This window comes from Halichoeres trimaculatus, unplaced genomic scaffold (genome assembly GCF_033239565.1).
Source record: "Halichoeres trimaculatus isolate MK-OKI-2021-1 unplaced genomic scaffold, fHalTri1.1 fHalTri1_scaffold_12, whole genome shotgun sequence".
Classification (NCBI taxonomy): Eukaryota; Metazoa; Chordata; class Actinopteri; order Labriformes; family Labridae; genus Halichoeres; species Halichoeres trimaculatus.
The window spans coordinates 7,600,667-7,622,143 of record NW_027437190.1 but is presented as its reverse complement, the minus strand read 5'-3'; the positions used below and the strand labels follow the sequence as shown (position 1 = coordinate 7,622,143).

General features: G+C 40.1%; 1 protein-coding gene across 2 annotated transcripts in view; it reads right to left on the bottom strand.

Annotated features, from left to right (window-relative positions):
• The window catches only part of zfpm2a (zinc finger protein, FOG family member 2a), a 128,860-nt gene that overhangs the window by 63,556 nt on the left and 43,827 nt on the right, over positions 1 to 21,477 (bottom strand). For both annotated transcript variants that reach the window (XM_074683352.1, XM_074683351.1), the window contains exon 4: positions 6,930 to 7,054. In XM_074683352.1, coding sequence (XP_074539453.1) covers positions 6,930 to 7,054 — 125 coding nt within the window. The remainder of the gene's footprint in view (positions 1 to 6,929; positions 7,055 to 21,477) is intronic.

The following is a 21,477-nucleotide window of genomic DNA, read 5'->3' as shown; positions in this document are numbered from 1 at the left end:
TGCGCCGAGGCTACGGCTGTAATTGGAGTCTAATGGTCTGATTGATCAGTGAGAGAAGTGAGGGATGAGACGGCGCCCTGGCAGCTCCATCAGTCAGACAGAGGGGAGAGAGGAGAGGAGAGGAGGAGGAGGAAGAGGAACAGAGCTGGCCTGACAACAGCAGCACACTGCATGCTTTTTCTGGTTCTTCCCTTTTTAATTCATTTCTATTTAATTTTCCTCTTCCTCAACTTTGCTTCTCTTGAGTGTTTTGACCTGGGCCTGGTTCCGTTTCATGTTTTAGTCTGGACTCCTGTATTTTAATCTAGTTTACCACCTTGTGTTTCTGCTTTCACTGCTTCACCTGTGTTTCCTTTAATTAAGCATCTACCTTTTTGCTTCAGCTTGAATTAAATCTGTACATGATCTAAGAGTCATATAGGATGCATAAAAACAGCACATAAAGGCCAGGTGTCTAATACGGACAAGTTATTGTGTTAACAGGCCTGTAAGAGCAATAACTCTAACTTTAGTCTCTCATGCCAAGCTGAGCCCCAAGGGTCTGCAGACCTGCCACAGTTAACCCATCAGCTGTGAAATCTGCTTTCCTCTTTGATAAACGGTCGAGATGTGACTCTATCTCTGTCCTGCAGATGCCCAAATTTCCTGTCATGCTCTTTCTCCTCTGTTCTTCCTCTTCCCTCTCCCTTGCTTCTTCTTTCTCTCTTTTTTGGGTCTTTCTTTATCAAACTTTTTCCTCCCCTTTCCATCAACTGCAGGTGCTGCTCCATCAGTTGTTGTTTGGCAGCATCATGTACGAGCAGCCTGAACAAGAACAAAGAGCTCCAGCCTTTTCTTTCATTAGTTTCTTGGTATGTAACTCCTCCCACGTTGGACTTTGAGTTGTACTTCTGTGGCACTTTCATTGTACAACATCTCATTCATGCATTCACACACTGCTAACGTCACCTAGGAGCAGTTTGGGGCTCTTGTCCAATGATAGTGCACCTCGCCCATGTGACCACAGGAGCTGGGATCTCGCTTTTGGATTGAGAGATATGCACCTCCGCCACTGAACCACATCACTTTCCAGAGCAGGACACCCTCACATCTTCTCCTCTCCTTAACATCTCTGTTTGTGCACTTTAATGCATAACCTCCTTCAACAAACTCTTTCCATTATTTGCCGTCAGACACTTTAAACCTTTGTCCCTCTCAGGGCCTAAAGATACAGACACAGACGCACACAGCTTGACATGTAAAATGTCAAATCTGAAATGAAACATCTGAGCGAAGGGATAATATACGTCTGATTTCAGAGAGGGTGTATCGATATCTCACCAGCAGGTCATGTGTTTCAGGCACGGGAGAGATGTCAGTCCTGCAGCAGACCTGGCTGCCTTCGGATAATTCATTCACCTCAATGGTTTCGAAAAAACTGGGTGAGCAAAAGGAGATTTAATAGTCTGTGGAGGTCACACATCATAAGAGAGACTGAGAGTGCCTCCTAGCTGAGGCAGAGACCCATGAAGCAATGAGCCTTTATTTCTACCTCAAAAGCTTTGCACTGCCTCCTAACCCTGCTCTGCGGCAGTGGCAGCCTTTACCGGGAAACTAATGAATTAAAAAAGAAAGCAGATCTTTTTTTCTCCTCATTGTCTCTCACGTACACTTTTTCCCTCTTTGCTTGTTCCTGTGTGGCTTCATGTGTCAGTGTAGGAAGATTTTAACAGATCTCTTGCCTTAAACTGGAACCAATTAATACCCAACTCAGTGTGACATTAAACATAGCATCATATACTGTAGGCCGCTTTGTTTGGTAACAGTTTGGAGTGTGTGCAGATTTGGCCTCGGGCGTTGTTTTTTAAGTTAACCACCAAAAAAGAAGTACATTACCTAAACAAACTAATGACATCCAACTCTGTGAGAAACCAGCAAGTGGACAATCAGTGGATGTTCAGTGGTGAAACCCAGCGTGGAAACCAGGAAGAGACTTGGTCACATGATCTGTGGACTTGTATGGAACATCAAATATCAAGAAATCAACTTGTAATTTGGAATAGGAATATATCAGGGTGATAATGGTACGTCTTTGGGATTCTAGCTAGGATATTCAATATTTTAACTTCAAACTGTGGGTTTATTTCAAACATGATATCTGTTTCTGGTAACTGTAATTCAAGCTTTTAGTCCTGTTTGTCCCACTACAATGATTTGGAAAGAAAAAGAGCTCAAAGCCAACTCTTGATTAACTACACAACTGGGTTCATATTATCTATATAATATCATATCATAGTATGTTAAATATTTACTTACTTTCAGTTAGACTTGATTGAACCAAGGTTAGATACAGAAAACACACGTAAGAGCTCACAGCATCAGATGTTGCAGTGCAAAGTGTGACCCTGTTAGTTGATGGCTGTCAGCTAGGTCCACCTCTCTTATTCGGAGGTGTGAAAAAATATTGATACGGCAATATATCGCAATACTTTGACCTCTGATAAAATATCAATATTTTAACTCTTAATATCAATACTTTTATTAAACAAAAAATTCATATTTTAGTTGAGTGGGGAGAAAAAATTCTTTACGCACCCCCACTGCAGTAGATGGCGCTGAAGTGCTTCTCCCCTGTATGTTTCCCATAAACTGAATAATTAATATAATCTCAAAGTTTATTCTAAATATTTAGTTCCTAGACTTGATGATGTGGATTTTGATGCCGTAAACATTTATGTTTTCTCTCTGTTCTTGGGTCAGTTAGTTCAAAATCATAAAAAGTTTAATTTTTACAGTGCAGTAGACTGATAAAATAATAATCAGTCATGTTTTGTGCAATATTAGATTTTTTATGAGTAACATTGTTTACACCAAGTGACATTTATTAGTTTCACCAACTGACCAGTGACTTTTTTTGCAACATTAGTTTAATGTCACAGTAGTTTAAATGACAAACTTGATGCACTTTATGTTTTCAAGTTAAGTGTGTATGAAACACTGCATCTGACTTTCATTATTTCAAAAACAATAAAATAGATAAGTTGTTTTCAATCAAATAGTTACTTGTGTAGAATACTGCAATATATAACATTATAGTGATATCGTGTATCGTGATGCATATTGTATCATTAGGTTCTTGCCAAACTCACCCTTATTCTTAATGTGTTAACAGTTGTTGTAACTACGGTCACTTAATAACTGACATTTTTGACTAAGTTAACATGGTCACTTTAACACATTAACACTTTTTTCTATGTAGTGGTCATTATTCATCAGGGTGACAGGTGTGGCCAGTTGGTGTAACCAATGATTCTCAAAAACCACTTTCATCAGTTCACTTGCATAACTTCTAAAGAAGTGAATTATTCAACACTTGTTATACTGTTGTGGTTATACCAGTTGACAATTCAATGGGACTGATTCTTTAGTTGGTTAAAGACAGCAGAAATGTCATATCTAATACTGTGACACTAACAGAAATCTTAATTACACATTCAAAAAATCATCTAACATGTTTTTTAACAAGTTTAAAGCATATTTTTGGTTTGTACATAATGCCAACCTTTATTTGTCACTGTCCCTTTAAGAATTCTGCAGCACCTGAGTCCATGGTGGTGCATTTATATTGATAACCAACCACACAACAACCAGACATTTTAATGCTGGTAACAGTTTTAATCCAGAGTTTCAAGTTTGCTCACTTGTCTAAATAAATAAACCTTAGCGTCACTTCTGCAAGTTCCAAAATGTGCTCACATCTTAATGATGACACAGGTTGAAAAGGAGTCTATGTCTAACCAACTCACATGGTTTTAAAAGTGTTAAATTATGACTCTGAATATAAGATATTTCCTGGTGATGTTAAAAAAACACAAGAACTGACTAAGTCATGTTTTATTCTGATTTTGATTCATTCAGACTCTAAGAAACATGAAAAAATGTTACACTAAACTGTCAAAGAAAAGGCCCAATAAAACAAAACTGCCAGCTGGGTCGACCTCGTCTTTAATGAGAGATGGTGAGAAGCTGCTAACAGCCCCAACGCTAGCTGAAAGATGAAACTAAGCAGCGGAGGGGGGCAAGCAGCAAAGCATTAAAAGGGGCCCCAGGAGAATAGTTACACATGAGATCCTTAAAGGCAAAATGCCAAAGCTTCCTCAAATGCTTTTAATTGCAAGGGAGGCTTGGCATATCCCGTAACCCCTCCACAGCCTCTTTCAGGTGATGACCAGAACCTGCTCACTTATACAAAGAAAAAGATAGTAAACCTGAGGAGGGAGGCAGGGATAAATTCCTCTGAGGGTAGTTAGTTAAGAACTTATCATTTCTCCAGAAGAGCAAATCCATTTGTGATTCTTGTTCAGAAGGTGGTTTAATGATTTTGTAAAGTTTCTATCTCCTTAAAGTACAGAGGCAACAAACCATTCAGAAAGATCCTCAAAATGACATCACAGCCTGAGGTTCATTTCAGGGACAGCTGAAGGTTGGTTTTGGATCACTTTCAGAGAAATTCATGCAGAGATGGCTGCAGAAATATATGGAGTGTGTTACTTTGGACGCCAACTTGAGGTGTTGCTCTGTCAAATCACTTTTCCGCCCAAGGATAACTGGCTTTACCCTGAGAGAAGCCATATTTCATGGCTATAATATGGCCTGAGTTATTTAAAGCCACTGATGACTTCAAAACCACAAGGGGGGCTTAGAAACGAGCCAGGGCTGCTCTGAAAACGATTATTTTGTGAGAAACATTGGGGAAGGCCAAAAATCCTCACACATACGTATGTTTCTTAATAGTCCTGCTGTAAGCTTTGTTATAATTTTAATAAAAAGGTTTAAGTGAGCGCTGTCAGCGTTAATGCATTAATCACAATGCGATTAAGGTCCAAAATCAAAGGGTTAATTTTCTTTAATTGCATGCTATTTTATTTCCCTTATGGCAGAAAGTAGTTAAGTTAACTGCTGCATCCCTCGGCTCTTCTTCTTCTTCTGCTGCTGTGATGGAAAATAAAGAGCCACTGCTCTTTGAATGGCTTCACACCACTTTGAGAAAAACTCAAAGGAAGCTCGGTTTACACGTCAGAAGATAAATGCATTTAATGTCCACAAACATGTAAACATCACCAAAGTGCCCCCTATAGGCTCAGCACAGAGGTGCAACTGATCAGACTGATGTCAGATGGAAATCACAAAAACAAGCAGATCTTTGTTTTACTGTGTGCACTGAGGTAGACTCTTGTCTGAGGAACACTAGAATCAGTTATGAGCTTTTAAGACAATAGTTTCACACACATACCTGAATAAACAGAGAAAGCACCCAAAGTGAACTCCTGATAAGTGCAAATGCTGTTGCATTAACCAGGAATCAGTGGATGTCAGACGTGTAAGTCAATTTAAATCATATTGACACTTATAAGACATTTTACATTGAATATTTTTGAATGTTAAACCACATTTCTTACCCACCTCCAAGTCCTGGCTTCAGATCTGAGCCGTTGTACATCTATTTGAATAACAAATCTAAAAGTTTGTTTCATAGCATCAATTTAATTCCTAAATCAATGCAAAAATGTTAACTTTTAAATAATCAAAGATTACAGATGTGGGGGATCCTGATTAACTATTCAAACTGTGACTAAGCGTGTTAAAGAATTAATCGTCACACAGCCCCAGTTTTAATTAATCAAAGGCAGAGTGGGGTTTTACACAGGTGGAGGATGTTAATTTGTCACAGCAGGGGGCCAGCAGGAGTTAAAGCTGGGATCCTCAAAAACAAGAGATATCAAGTGGCTGTGTCACACGATGGGTCAAATAAAAAAATATAACGGATTGTGTTTGCAATTCATTGAAGTTTTAACTCAAAATCAAGTGACTTAAGACTTTAGGAACAAAATAAACAAACTTAACGGTTCAAAGGATTTTTTGGGGGGGAAGTTTGATCCAAGAATCAATCTTCAATAGGTTTAGATGTTGAGATGTCATTAATAAAGTCTTTCCTTGACGTGTTGTTGTATTTCAAAGCAAGAGTTGGATCAAACAAATGGGCTTTAGTCCATCATCCAGAACATTTTTAAATAAGACATGCGTATTTAGGCAGCTGTAAATTTTAAATAGGCATATATTATTTTCTTGTTTGTCATGCAAATAGGAAGAAAATCATTTTAGGAGAAGTTGACTTCGATGGTAGTGAGAAATTAGTGATTTTGGTTTTGATCCCTTCTGAATGCAGCATGACTCACTGATGTCAGAAACTGATGAAGTCTGACTTTATCCAATGAAAAACTCTGAAAATCTTTCCAAAATGTAAACTTTGACTGTTCAGAAAGTATTAAGGCTGGGAAGAAATGCTATTCTCACAATTCAATTCTATTTCGATTTTTGGAGTGCCGATTAAATTGTGATTCCAAGATATTTACGATTTTTTTGAGTTTTACTTAGCTTTTTTAACACCAGACCAAGTGAAAAAGTTAAAAAATGATGATAATGTCTCTAGACCACATTAGGAGCCATACTTTCCCGTAAAATGTACATCACGTGAGTCAGAGAGGAACATTTCTCCCTCTACTGGAGAAAAGCGGAAACTTTTTTTCAATCAAGTTTATAAACATGTAACATATAATTTGGAAAAAAAAATCAATTTTTTGAATCCAGATTTTGACATGGTCAAAAAATACCGCTTTATTGATTTTTGATTTCTTCTCTCACCCCTAGTAAGTATGGGTCTTTATTCGGGGGCTCATGTTTACATGAACATATAAGAGGTAGATCCTGCTTGATTCGGCCAGTTAACATTTTAATTTTCCTGATTTTATTCATTTTGGAATAATGCTTTTAAAACACTAGCTTCAGATGTGTGTTTTTGCCTGTTTGTTTACTTTATTGGTTGTTTGGTATCAAAATGGGGTACTGAAATGTCTCAAATCACACAAAAGTTGGCTGTAACAGAGACGTACCAGTGCCGTGCTGTCAGTGTTCATCTCGATCTTCCCCTCGAAGGGTCCCCATGTTGTCCCCACGGGGAGCTGCTGCCGGCTGTGGATCCGACGATCGCCGTCTTTGAGGAAGGCATCCAGCTCTCCTGAAACAGACACAGAAAACCCCAATTCTCTATAAGACGCCCGTTCCACATCGAATCACACTGACACTCGGTCATCGCGCTGTTCCCTGGGACCTACATGTGTGATTACATTACAACCACAAAGCAGGAAGTGCTGCAGCGAAGGTTCAAGCCAAGCTGCTTCAAAATGGATAAGCAAATCAAGCAAGCATCCATCTGATGGAGCTCCTCTGACACATGGTGCGCTAACCTTACTTGAAAGGTGTCTTGTACGAGATAATCTGAGAAACTGTGCAGGCTCAGGGGCTGATGGGAGCAGCTAGGCCTGTTTCTGATGCTGCAGAGATCGAGTTAACTGGGACATAAAAACTCACTTCTTACACAACCTCTAAAATTTTTTTCCTAAACTGAAAAGTGATGATGAGGTTGTTACTCTTTTCATCTTCTGTTAACTTTTGTAAACAGGAAGTTACACAGATGCAAACAAAGGGAGCAACAATGTGGATTTGCTTTTCTTTATACACGATCCCTTGATACTGGACTTGTTTTTGGGGGTTAAGAGATCTGCTTCAAACAGTAATTACTGTAACTGTGACTCTTCAAGTAAAGGATCGACCCTTGAGCTGGAAATAAAAACTCCCCAATATTTATATAGTCAGAAAAATAATCACAGTGCAACCAAACACACTGCATGAGATGTAAGCATTGTGTCTAAAACCTGTGTGTCGATGCATTTGTCTGATAGGTATTCAGTGTTTTCTATTCACGCTGAGAGGCTGAAGTGACTACTGAACTTTCTGATGTTTATAGGCTATAATGACCTATTCAGCCCTGCTCTGCTGTGTAAATATCAGCCTTGTATCTGCAGCACGCTGCTGTGTCTGTCTGTTGTGCTGGTATGGAAATGTGTGCTTACGTGGTCCTCTGCATGCATAAACGCAATCAACCATCAGCCCGCTAAAACCTGCTACACGTATGACATCGTGTTGATCATGTAGTTATCAGTGGTAAACACACACATGTAAGGCTGAATAAAATTCACTTGGTTGTGAGAATCTTTGTTGAAGTCAGATATAAACAGTTAAACACACTTAAAAGACTGGATTAAGTTGAGCGGAGACACACACGTACGCACACGTACACACACAAACACGTGCAGTTTTGAAACCGTCCTGAAAACAGGATAATATGGACAGTGTGATCTCATTTTTTCTTTCACTCTGCCTCCCCTCCTGAGTTCCAGCTCCTGCATGCTGTCTTCCTGGAGCTGCAGTGGAAGGTGGGTAAGCTCATTACAGAGAAATAATTAAACATTGGTGCACAGCTGGTCTTCATCACTGAGAGCAACAGCCACCGCTTGATGCATTCTGTTTGTCCTCAGATAAGACCCACGGCCTTTAACCGCTTAGATGGAAGTTCCTGTTTAGCCCTGCTTGACAAACAGCTATAGCCATCCCTAGCCAATTATTCTGATTTATGTCCTCTCTTTTCTTTCTTTTTTGGGTGGGATGCATGACATTAAAAGGGGGTAATAGGTAATGTAGGTGCAAGAGGGGTGGAGGAAGAGGGGTATGAATCAATTTGTGTGGTTTGAGGTCCGCCCTGTTTAGGTGCCAGTTGTGTGCATCTCACACCAAATGTTGCCTGAGGACCTTGGCTCACAGATGGCTTGTCACATCTGTTGCAGATACTAGTGGAAGATCTCCACAAAAAGCCTGTGGATGAATAATGAGATACTCTCTGCGTGTTCTCAAAAAGCGTTTGCAGGTTTTGTGACATTGGATAAACTGAAGGCCGTGTTATCAACAGGAATACTAAGAGTCAGTAATCGTCTGATTCCATGGAGCTAATTTTAACACTGTTACCTTCGCACATCACAGTTACAGCTAAACAACACATCCATGATACAGAAGTGAACAGAAACTTCCAGAGGTTTAGATTCATGCTTGTGTTCTCTTAAAGTTGCTGTTATTTGTACTGATACTATTACACACTGAGCTCATGGTGTGTGTTGTAAAAGCTGTACCCCCCTCCTTCAGATCCAAACCATCCTCTGCCACCTTCACCCTCTACACCCACCAACAGCCCCCTACTCCTACCCCTGTCCCTCCCCTGATCATCATCTGTCACTTGACTCTACGGTCTGTTCCTGCACTCCACAGATCCTTGGCAGACCAATGAATGTCCCTTTGTGTGGGGAGATCCTCCTCAGATAGCACCCAAATGTTCTATGCCGGCATCTGTTTTTTTTTTTTTTTTCCTTTTTTTGTGCACGTGTGTGTGTGAGTGTGTATTTTTGTCTTTCTTTTGTGTTAGGGTACAGAGTTAAGGGATGTCATTTCTGCCCTCAATGGAATAAGACATAACAGTATTGGGTTTCTCAGTGGCCGGCTGCTGCTGAACACGATTCAAAGAAATAAATTGCAGTGACCTCTCAACAGGCTAACAGATGGTCATCATAAAAGAGGAGAAATCCTTTCTTTTTTTTCTTTTTTTTTTTTTACTGATAATACGATGATAAAATGTTGTTTAATACTTAATGACATGTATATTACACTTTAATGTTACATTTAGGTGTGAAAGAATAAAGTTCCCTTGGACTGAACAGAAGATGTGGTCAGAATTGTTACTGGCAGATAATAAAACCATGTAACTTTATAAACCATCTATCAAACTTTAATTGTTGATTCTTTAACATTTGTTACAGAAGTTTGAATATTCTTTTTTTTCCACCATAGAGAGTCAGAACTACAATGTTAGCAGTATGTGTTTGAGCAGAAGCTGGCTCTCATCTTTGAGATCACAATATAATCCTCCATTCAGTATCTCATTATTTAATCCTTTTGGGGATTTTTGCTAACATATTATCCTATGTGTCAATACATTTGAAGGACAGCGCAGGTGCATAAGTAATTTGTCTTGTCCTTTTGGAAGTTTTCACACTCTGTGTGCATACTGTCCAATGATATCACAGTTGCATTGTCTTACTCGCCAGCTACTGGTAACAAGAGCTCATAACCACCCTATTGATTTAATAACAGGCTCCATCAACAACAAAACAAAACAACTTCACTGTACTAAAAAAAAAGTTTGTATACCATTTTCAAAATGTCAAATTCTGGTCCTAAATTTTTAAAAATGAAATTATCACTTCAAATTTCACTGGATAACTTTGTATAAATGAAAAAACATAATCCAAAGTATACTTTGGCCTGAAGTGAGGTCTTTGCTAAAGGTCAAAGGTGACAGATGACATCATCTAACCTGGTGCCATAGTTTGTTCCTTAAAACTATAGATCTGATTAATCTTTATTTATTTATTGAATTCATTTTTCTAACTCAATTTTTATACCTCTATTTTAAAGAATCATCTTAAGGAGAAAACCCCTGTTGTAAAATAATGTCCCTTATTACTAATCAAACTGATAGTTTAACTAATTTAGTGGTAACACACATTGCTGAAGTTCATGAAATATCAAATATTCAGTCATATGTTTGGTATTTTGTGAGCTTTGTTCAAGTAAAAGTTATTGTCACTGGTTGTCAGAGCCTTTTTTGTGAAGATGTAAACACTAGTTGAGAGATTGTTTATATATTGCTAATTTTATTGCTGGAATGTTGGGGCATGGTTCATATTAATCCAGAAATGTTACATGTGGATGTTTGAGGTTAATATATACATATATATATATATATATATATATATATATATATATATATATATATATATATATATATATATATATATATATTTATATATATTTTTTTTTTTTTTTTTTTTTTCTTTTTCTTTTTGAAGGCATGTCTTTTCCAACTTTTCTACCTGGTCTCACCTGCAAAGCACAGTGTTGCCAACTGCTCAGTAAGAAAAGTTGCTATAGGCTGTCCTACAAGTTGCTTAATGAAGACAACATTTTCATAAATGTAAATTTAGGTGTAGTTATCATAAATGCTGCAGAAGGGAGAGGAATAACATCAGGTTTTACCTTTTCTGTACCATTTATTTATGTCAAAACAGGAAAAAGTGGCCCAAAGAGACACACACACACACACACACACACACACACACACACACACACACACACACACACACACACACACATGCGACTCATTTGCATGCAGTTGCTTGTTCTGACTGCAGCTGGGAGAGACTGCAATGCAAGTGAGGAGGACATGTCCGCCTGTGAGTGTTTTGGATAGGGGGGACAGGGCTCATGGCAGTCCCTGCTGTTCATTGAGAAGATTAAGATCAACACCTGCTTTCAAAGTAGTATTTTTTTGTTTACAAACAACAAAAGAAGTTGCTACATCTGTCAATAGTTGCTTTTTTAAAAAGGAGTCTGAACAGTCACTTAACATAGAGAAAAAGTTAGCTGTTAGCCAGCACACCAAAAATGCTAACTTGCATTATTACATTATTACAATTACACATTCTTTATGATTCAACCAGCACTATACTGAGTGATTTAATAGCTTGCACTTACTCGCTAACTATTAGCACTAAAGCAGCTCATGCAAGCTCTGAAGGTGTTGTGTTGTGTTAAAAGGACTGAATGATAAAAATTTGCTGCATTAACATCTTGTTCCCAGACATGTTTGGTGTGATAAAATAGTTTCTACATGAGGACGGCTCTGTTGAAAACATAATTTTGAGATATTAAGAGAAATGTGGGCATGGATGGGTTATTTTATCTTCTACAGTTATCCTGAGAAAATTAACGGTGGGGGTGAAGGTTACTGGAAAAAGAGAGGAGCAAGCGTAGATATATGTGTGAGAAAATATGTCTGAGCATTACACAGCTGATGATCCCTGTTGATATCAAGCAGCACCTTTGAATCAAAGCAAATAAATGGCTGCTGTTCAAAGTTCAATAACCTGTGCGTGGCAATCTACAGATGTCCCACTGAATCTCAGTCATCTCCACTGACAGGCTGCGTTATAAGGCCACCAAATGGGCCATAAATTAATATACTATCAGAGCGGCATATGGGGTGAAATGGGATGCACTGTATCGGTTCAACAAAAGGTGCCACATCTTTAAAGCAGATATGTGATATGAAATTTTACAGCTGAAGGAGAGACGCCGCAGAGCTTTGATAAGAGAGGGATGAACTTTCTCACCCCCAACCCAAACAGCTATTCTCAGGTCCCCCTGAACAAAATACATCATTTACAACCCACAGCCCTCACTATTATCTCCCAGAGAGGTGCTTGTTCTAAAACAGGACGACTGCTCCCACCAGCAGCTTCACATTGTCTCCTGCTTAAACCTCTCTGCTGCTGCTGGCCAGGAGCAGGGGGTAGAAGTGACCACTCATTCAAACAAACGAGGAGGAGGAGGAGGAGGAGGGTTTGGGAAATCAAGAGGAATGAGTCGATTTATAGATGAATTCAAGCTTTTGGGTCAGATTTGTTTCAGAGAGGAAGACTGGAGGAGAGACTTAAACAAGCCAAAGGGACCAGGGTGTTTTAACCCAGACACTTAAAATAGAATAAGCAGGGGACTGGAGAGGGGATCAGGGTCCCTCGGGTGGGAAAACCCCTTTGTTGTAGAACAACCCAACAATGGATGATTTCTAAGACACAGCCAGGAAAGAAGGAAACATTGATATTGGAGGTTTCTGGGAATCCCAAATTAGTGCACAGCTCTGTTATACTATTTTCTAAAAGGCACCAAAAAACTAAAATGAATGAACCATATTTTAAACTTAATCCCAACATTCTGTGAAGAGCTGCTAATCACTAAATGATGAATGAACAGTAATTTGGCGAGTTTACATTACACATCACATCTGTCTAGGACTGCTATAGTTTAAATTATATCAGTATGTAGTTACGTTACATTGAAATAGCATTTTTTTTCCTTACATAAGGCCATGGTTTGCATTTTTCTCATGTCACCTTATGCCCCGCCTCTGTCATTGAGCAAAACTGAAACTCTTCACCATGTATCAAGAGTAGACTGTAAAGCATGTTAACTGTCTGTTTGATCCCAGGAAAAGAGGCCTTTGCAGCCTTTTACACTAAAATATTAAAGGTTACAAACTCATTGACCATTACTGTGGCTTGTGAAACAAAAACAGAAAAGTGTGATGATTAGTGCAGTAACAGCTAACCCTTCTGGTAATGACACATTACCCTGTGAAACTCAAGAAGAAAAGCTTTAAAAAACCGCTATCACATCTTAATCACACTATCACACCCAACGTACCACTTTGCAAAAGAAATACTCCCAAAAAGGTGCTCTTAAGCCATTTGAGTGTGACAGGACAAGATCACACAAGCCAGAAACTCAGCCAAACAGGCCCATCTAAAAAAAATGAACAAATCATTTTTTGATACATATTATCGAAGCCCTACATTCATCCATTCACACAACAAATATACACTGGTGACAGAATCTGCGTTGACAGGCCTTGTTTACATTTTCAGAGGATCCACTTTTGTCTGTTTCAACTAGGGTTGGGTACCGAACTAGGTACTTTTATGGGCACCGACAGAATACTGTCAAAAGTACCAGGTACGGATTCACATAATATCAAAAGGGTGCCAGGTTTAGGTACCTAAACACATTCTTGTGACTTTGAGGGAGTGGAAGAGTAGGGGATATTCCATGGTGGACATGAGCACAGTATTTCAAGGTTATATATTGAAGAATAAATGTGTTACATTGATTTTTTTATATTCTATTATTAAAAAAATGATATTTTTTACCACATAAACATGAAAAAGTACAGAAAATTGGTACCCTTGAGTACTGGTACCGATTGCCAGGTACTGGGCATCAGTGCTGTATCGTTTCAAGTGTGAAAGGTAACCATCTCTAGTTTCAACAGAAGAGGTGGTATTTAAAAAATTCACTTGATTTCTAAGGTTTTAGTCTGTTACAACAATGTTTCCTGTTAAATGAATGTTGAAAATGTCTTATTGAAAATGTTTCCATGTGAAGTGCCCCTTCAGCACCCATCAGCATTAACTAATCCCATTCTCACACTGCTGGCACCAGGGGCAGTGTAGGGTTGAATGTCTTGCCTGAGGACATTTTGTCATGTGGACAGCCAGACCTGGGATCCAATCCCACAGAGACGTATCCACTAGTGACAGATTTGGCCATCAAATGGCAGCACTGGTGTCCTATAAGGAGACACCATCCCAACGTCTGCCCCTCAATAACAAAGTGACAGCTTACAGCAGGTTAGATACGCTTACACACATCTAAATACTTAAAAAAGCTTGATAATGAAATCCGTGATGACCAAACACATTTTACAAATATTCTCATATAGTTTAACAGTTTTGTTCCCTCAGTGTGTGGAGTGTAATGAGCTGTCCAATAAAAAAAATCACACACTGACAGATTCCAGTCACCAACAACCAGAGTCTCCACACTGCGTTTCACGTGACAGTCCCTGGAGTGTGCTTGGCTGTCCTCTGGTTCCCACACACAACAGGGGATCTGATCACAAATATCAAACATGTTTCATAACTATGCTTTGAAAAAGTGACACTCTGACTCCACTAAAATCACTCCTACCAGGCCTGACGCTACAGAATTATCCGTTTAGATAATCTTAAAAAAACTCAGCCTTTACTGACTTTTGTTGGAGGTAGATATCGGGTCCAAAGTCGGCCCGATTATCTGTGTGTTCCCCGCTTTGCAGGCTTCAGACCAACTGAGTGAGCAGTGCGTGATGGCTGCAGAGGGGCTTCATTTTCATTTTGGCATGCATGTTAACCATGACCATGGCCTTTACACTGCTGGCGTGAGCAGTGCGTTCAACATCCCTCCCATGTGCTGAAAATCTAGAGAAGTCTCGGCAACTTTTCTGCTCGCCAGAATGGATGGAGGAAATGACATGTGGGGGCTTTACTGACTGCGTCTCAGCTTTATTAATAACACAGGCCTAAAAATAAAGTAATGTAGCTCTACCAGTTAGATTTTCAAAGTAAAATACTTAAGATCCCCCTTATTCCCACACATTGCTTTTGATGTGAATGTTTAGTCAGTTCCTTCCGTTACTGATTGAATCTATTGAGCTATAAATTTGCTCGACACATTACAACACTTAAGTTTCAAAACGTTGTTTAAAAAACCTAAATTTGAAGGTAATGGTAGATACTATTTTTTAAAGAGGGGTTATTTTTAGACATGCGCCCATTAATCAGCTGGCCAATTGATCGGTGCCAGTTTCCTTAATTTTGGGGCATCAGGGATTGGGGATCAGAGATCAGCCCATCCTTACATATGAAACTGATCTTATATACCTCCAGGAAGCTCTGACAGCCAGCCATTGTTGCTTTTTGTTCTAAGATTTTGTTCAATGAGGTATTTTTCAAGATTTTCAATAAAATAAGATTGGAACATTGAAGGTATACGCTGTCTGTTATAAAACGGAAAAGGTAAGAATCGTTATTGGCCCAAATCGGTATTGGCAGGTCAGTTTTGTAAAGATCGGTGATCGGTGATTGCCAGAAAATTGTTGCTTCACATAATTTACTGGAAAAAACAATCCTACTTTTCTCATTGGTGTTTTGGAAAACCATTATTTCCACACATCTGACAGAATTGATGTTGACTCCTATCTCTTTAAGGCTCCTTGCTCCATAAACCCCTTTCACTCTGATTGGCCAACCCTGTAAGGACCCTCTGGAGGCAGAGTTATTGGCAGACCTTGGTGTTTGAGGCCCGTCCCTCCAAATTGTCATGAAACAGGAGATCCTTATGTGACGACCTCATCATTTCAGCAAGTCTTTTGGAGATCACAAAGGTCTGAAAATCTGCACACGTTAACTTTGAACAACCAGCATTTTTACTTTAGATCCATGTTTAAGATACAGGATAGGAAAACACCCCCTCTTTAACTACTCTTGTCTAGTTGGTTGTGGCCTTCTACTTAATGGGCAGCTAGGAGATAGACCTCAAATCCCTCATCAAACTTTCTGTCGAAGTGCAAAAAGTACTGGTTTTAAGAAAAGGTAAAACTTATTTGTTGGCAAGTCAGGTGACTGCCTCTCACCCACTGAGGCCTCCACAAAAAAACATGGAGCAAAGACCCCAACACAAGTTTTTCACGGTGTATGTACTTGTACATTATCTTGTGACAATAAAAGCATCTTATCTTATCTTATCTTATCACAAACCTTCTCTGCTCCTTACTTTAAAATTTAAATCTAATAAAACTGGATGAGTTAAAAGAGTTCATCATGCAAGAATAAGCATCAAAAAAAAAGAAACCCCTTGTTTGTCTTTCAGTGCATTATGATCTCAGACACTGTTGTTAGGTATTATTGAAATATACCAGCTGTCAAGCACGCTGTTTCATCACAAGCCAGGCAAAGTAAGCAGCAGGCGTGCTGACAACGATCTTAGAGACATCCATCTTTAGTGAAGCACTGCAAAGTCTACTGATGGCATGTAAAGGGAGACAGCAAAACTTAAAGAATGACTGTCCTCACATACAGATATGACTGTATCGCTGGAAACATCTAGAGGACACACACCGTTTCAGCTGGGATCTGATTATTTCTGAGGCGTTTTCTTAAAACTTCAGAGCCATCAAAAAGACATTACCTCCACAGAGTGTGTCATGGAGAATGAGTAATTCACGGGAAAATGAATAAAAATGCTCAGACTTCCGCTACAAAAGGAAGTCGACCTGTTTTTTTGTCATAAATTAAGTGTGAAATGAAGCTTGGCGTGCAAAAGTTATTATAAAACAAGAAAAATGGCTGGAGACTGTTTGAAAAATCCTTGGACGGCAGTGTTTTCAGGAACATGAAACATTGCTACCTGCTTTAGTTATTTTAGGACCACTGTTAAAGTACTCCTGAATTTCAACCAAGTCAATTACCAGGCAATTTCCCCTGTGTAACAGGGAATTCTTTTTTTTCCTGGGTGACCTACTTGTCTTTTGTGAGTAGGTTTTAGCAAGAGCAGTTTGACAGTAAACAGATAAGATGGATTAAGCTCTTTTTCATCCAGTTTTGATGTGAACAGCGTAAAAGCGGGTTAAATCATTGAGTTTCAGGAGTATTTTTAAATGCCTGGAGATAGGACGATAAAAGAGCTAAACCTAAGACTTGGGCCGGGAAGGTCAAGGTTGCGGCTTTAGAGAGCAGCTACCAGGCGACAGGGGCCAGCTCTCATCTCTCTCAGAGCAAGCTGAGCCCACAGCCGAGCCACCTCTCATCACTCCCAGAAGGGATACACGAAAGGAGTGAAACAAAATCCAGTGAGAGCTCGACGGTTGACATCAAAGAGCAGCGCACCCTTGCCTTGTGTGGGTGCCTGTGTGTGCCTGTGTGTGTGTGTTAAGTAAGCATGTGCATGTAGAGGGGGGTTGTTTAGATCCTGCTTACACTGGCTTGCATAAATGAATAAGATGGGAGAGTGTGTTCCTACCTGTGTGTGTGTGCGTGCAGAAAGTGAAACACTGTGAGCAACCGGCTTCATGATTATGTTTTGCTAAATTGCGAGAACTAAAATAAAACTGTAATTAATCTGCGACAATAAATAGAAGTATGACTTACGCATTAGACAACCTAGTTTACGAGGCAGGGCGTAATGAAAACAAAATCACAATTTTAGAACACAATTTGTGCAACACCCCTTCACCTCCTCCATCACCTCCCTTCCCCACCTCCTCCTCCCTCCCTCCTGCAGACGGCATCCGAGGCGTGCTTAACATGTGCATAGGAGCTGACAGCCATACAATCACATGACGCTGCTCAGCCAATCCTGCGCTCATTTCAATTTTTAAGCCATGCAGTGATGAAGCCACTTGAGCATAAGAAAAGGTGAAGAGGCGACGGAAATAACAAACAAATCAGGAGGATACACCTGTGAAAGAAAGGGCCGCGTCGAGCTCGTTTGTCTATCAGGTGTTACATCTGGTTGACACTGAGAGGTTTTTGGTTTGTAACGTTTCTTAGGGGACGTATTTAGACACATTTTGTGGACGTCTATTCCCCCACTGCTCCTCATGTCGGTGACAGGGGAGAGTAATCCTATACACAGGCTGCTATTGTGAAATGAGAAACTAGCCTTCTTCACTGCCAGAGACCAGATGCACCTCTCTCCCTCTCTCCCTCTGTCCTAATCTGTAAACGACTTAAAGGAGCCTTATCTCCGGGCTCTTCTGCTTCATTTCATGCTTGATTTACTTTAATTTGTCTGATAGGGCACAAGGATTTGGAAATGGCCCATCTTTCGGTGGAAAATGTTCTGATTTTTCTCCGGCATTGTTATGTGGAGGTTTTTGACTTTTCTCTCCCCCTCTCCCACTCCTCCTTCTCTTTCCTCCATCTCCATCACTTTCCTATCCTCCCTCTCAACCCTCTCCTTTCCTCCTCTCCCTTTTTCCCATCATCTCACTTCTTTCTTCTGTAGAAGAGAGGAGGAGGAGGAGGAGGAGGAGGAGGAGGAAGAGGGGGGCTGGGGTGGAATCTTGCTCCAGTGCAACAGTCTGTTTGAGTGCATATAGATTTGAGTTAATACACCAGAAACAAGTTTTTCATGAGGTGTGATTTTGTGATGGGTAACGGCGACACTGGAGTCGTGTTTGCCTTTCAGATCCACATTGGGTGCAGAGCAGCCGAGTGCTTCAAACCACAAAGATCTTATGTTTAAGTTAAGAGGGAACTGGCCCTCCAGTTTAGCAAGTGGGTGAGCGGCTGCTGCTGATAAAGTTGCTGCACAATAAGCGACAGGGACAAGTGACATGTCTACAGATGCCTCCAGTTCTTTTTCCTGCTGGCAGAACTCAAGTGCTTGCATGGCTGTCTGGCTGCCCCCATCAACAACATATTTCCCCACTTCTATTTAGCCACTGAATGACAGTAGAGGCAGCGAGCTATGATTAGAGGAGCCCATATCTTACAAGATCCTGAATAATCTCCATCCCCTCCCACCAATGAGGGGTGCACAGAGGTGGCACAAAAAGCCAGAGAAAAGGAGACAAGGAGGACGGGCTGAGCTGTCCAAACTCTGCATCCATTCAGCTGGAGTTGATCTAAACAGTGAGACTCAGAATTAAAAAAGGAACTCCCAGATGAAATGAATGTCTGCATCAATCAATTAAAGTAATTTTCACCTGCGAGTAACTTGTAATTACAATTCCCACCCAAACTAATATGAAACGTCATTAACCACACCTCCAAACACAGTGTGCATAAATACATGGCTAACCACCCACACACACACACACACACACACACTAACACACACACACATCGCAGAAGAAACAGGGACACCATTGAAATTCATCTCACAGCCTGAATTTACTTAACTGCGGGTCTGTGCGCGGTGATAAACGGAGTGATGATCCGGCAACACGTCTTTATCCATGCTTTGCTTTAATTAACGGCAGCTTGTTTGTTGAAAAGATGATTAATATGCCAATGAAAATTGCATAATTGAATACCACAACACCCGCACAATCAGGGAGGAACATGCCATTTTTTATTAACTTTTTTATTATCATTATTATTACTATTATTTGGTATTTTAATTCATTTGACAAGCGGGCCCCACCCCCCGCCACCCCTCGACAGAAAAAAGAAGGAGCTGGAATTAGCGTGACCAGCGGGCCAAGCTGGGCCCAGCTGTTCATCACCAACCAGAGGCCTTCAAAGGCGTGGACACTGTTTTCCTATCAATACCTATCAGTGTGAAGGCTGTTCACTAGCATGTGTGTGTGTGTGTGTGTGTGTGTGTGTGTGTGTGTGTGTGTGTGTGAAGGAGAAAGAGGAGGATTAAGGGGGTAGAGAGATATGGCTGTGATGGGACTGAGTGCATTCCAACGGCCACATAATGAAACAAGGAGCTGAAACTGGATGAAAACTAAACACTTGTACCCAGATTTTGGAGGGAAGCAAATCAATGCATGAGAAGAAGTACAACCCCTCAAACACACTCTTTAGTTTTTTTATTTAAAAAGAGGCCAAAAGAAATGAACACTTTCATATGTGAGTGAGTTTCAGTCGAGCAAACCAGATTTGACCTATAGTTATATTTACGCTTGCATGACTTCCCTCCATGTTAATGTAAAATACACACATCAAATATTCAACCAATTACAACGATGTCCCTTTTAGAAGAAGGTGTGCGGCTGCAGCGCCTGGGAGGGTAAGCAAAGCAGAACAAACATATTCAGAGAGCTAAAGCGAGGCTCAATGGGTGTCAAGTCCCCGGGGGCAGAAACACACCAACCATCCAGGCTTTATTCAGCCCCACGTTTAACAGTGGCTCTCGTTTCCTTCTTAATTCTCTGGACGTGTCAACGTGAAACAGTAATCACGGAGAAAGGACGGCATTGTGAGTGGACATAAATTCAACTAAAAGCTGAACAGAATAGTTAGGAGTGATTTATCTTATTAAGGTCCATTTTCAGTGCTCCTCATCCCATGTAGCCTCACAAAAAACTAGCAGTGAATATGGTGACATCTTCCTCAGATGATAAGAACAGTGATTGCATTTTGCCCTATTTTTGATTATATAACTAACAACCATGAAAAACCTCTATAAAGCCTCTTAGTATAGCGGATCAGTGACTAAATTTGCATCAAGGCGATGCAGCATAGGAGTACAGTGATTTGTCTAATCTCTTGTTGCATATTTCATCATTATAATCACACATTGTGATTGTGCGTGTGTGTGTTTGAGAGTGTGTGTGTGTGTGTGTGTGTGTGTGTGTTTGTGTGTGAGAGGAAGGAAGGAAATGTTTCTGCACACAGGTGATGCACATCCTATAAAACCTCCATCCGTAATCTCTTAAGAAGTAAATGTATCTGGGAAAAGGCAGGCGATGTTTACACTCGTAGCACTTTGATTGCAATTAAATTTTACATCACTCAAGGCCCAGAACTCACAAAGAAGCTGATGATGGACTTTCATCATCAGTATCAACAATCTCAGTGTCATTCATGTTTTGTGAGACTTGTCTGAAGACTTTGAATAAACCCCTGGAGGAGGGAGATAAAACCCTGCTTTTCTGGGGGAGAACTGCCGTGATGTACGTCCAAATTTCTTGATTACAAGACGAAGAGGGGGGGAGAAAAAAATAAAACCTTGAATAAAAGCCTGCTCTGAAAGTTTTTCGTTTGCTGATATAACAGTCAAGTGTGTCTATAAGTCTACTTAAAACGCTTAGGTATCGGTAGAGACAGCTGCGACACCCTCGTCTTATGATTCTGTCGAGACAGTACACTATCAAACCTTTCATACTGTTCCCAAGCTACATTTCCGGTGACAAAAGCTTTGCGAAAGCCTCCTGAAGGATTCATCTATATCCTAATATTTCCAATCCAATTTAACTGAAGCAGACGGAGTGGTCTGAGCACTAGTTTACCAATCTTTGCTTTCCAAGACTCTGTGTGCTGAAGGCTTGAGGGGTTCAATCAATGGCGCTTTGATCTCGGCTGGAACCATAATTATTTAACATTG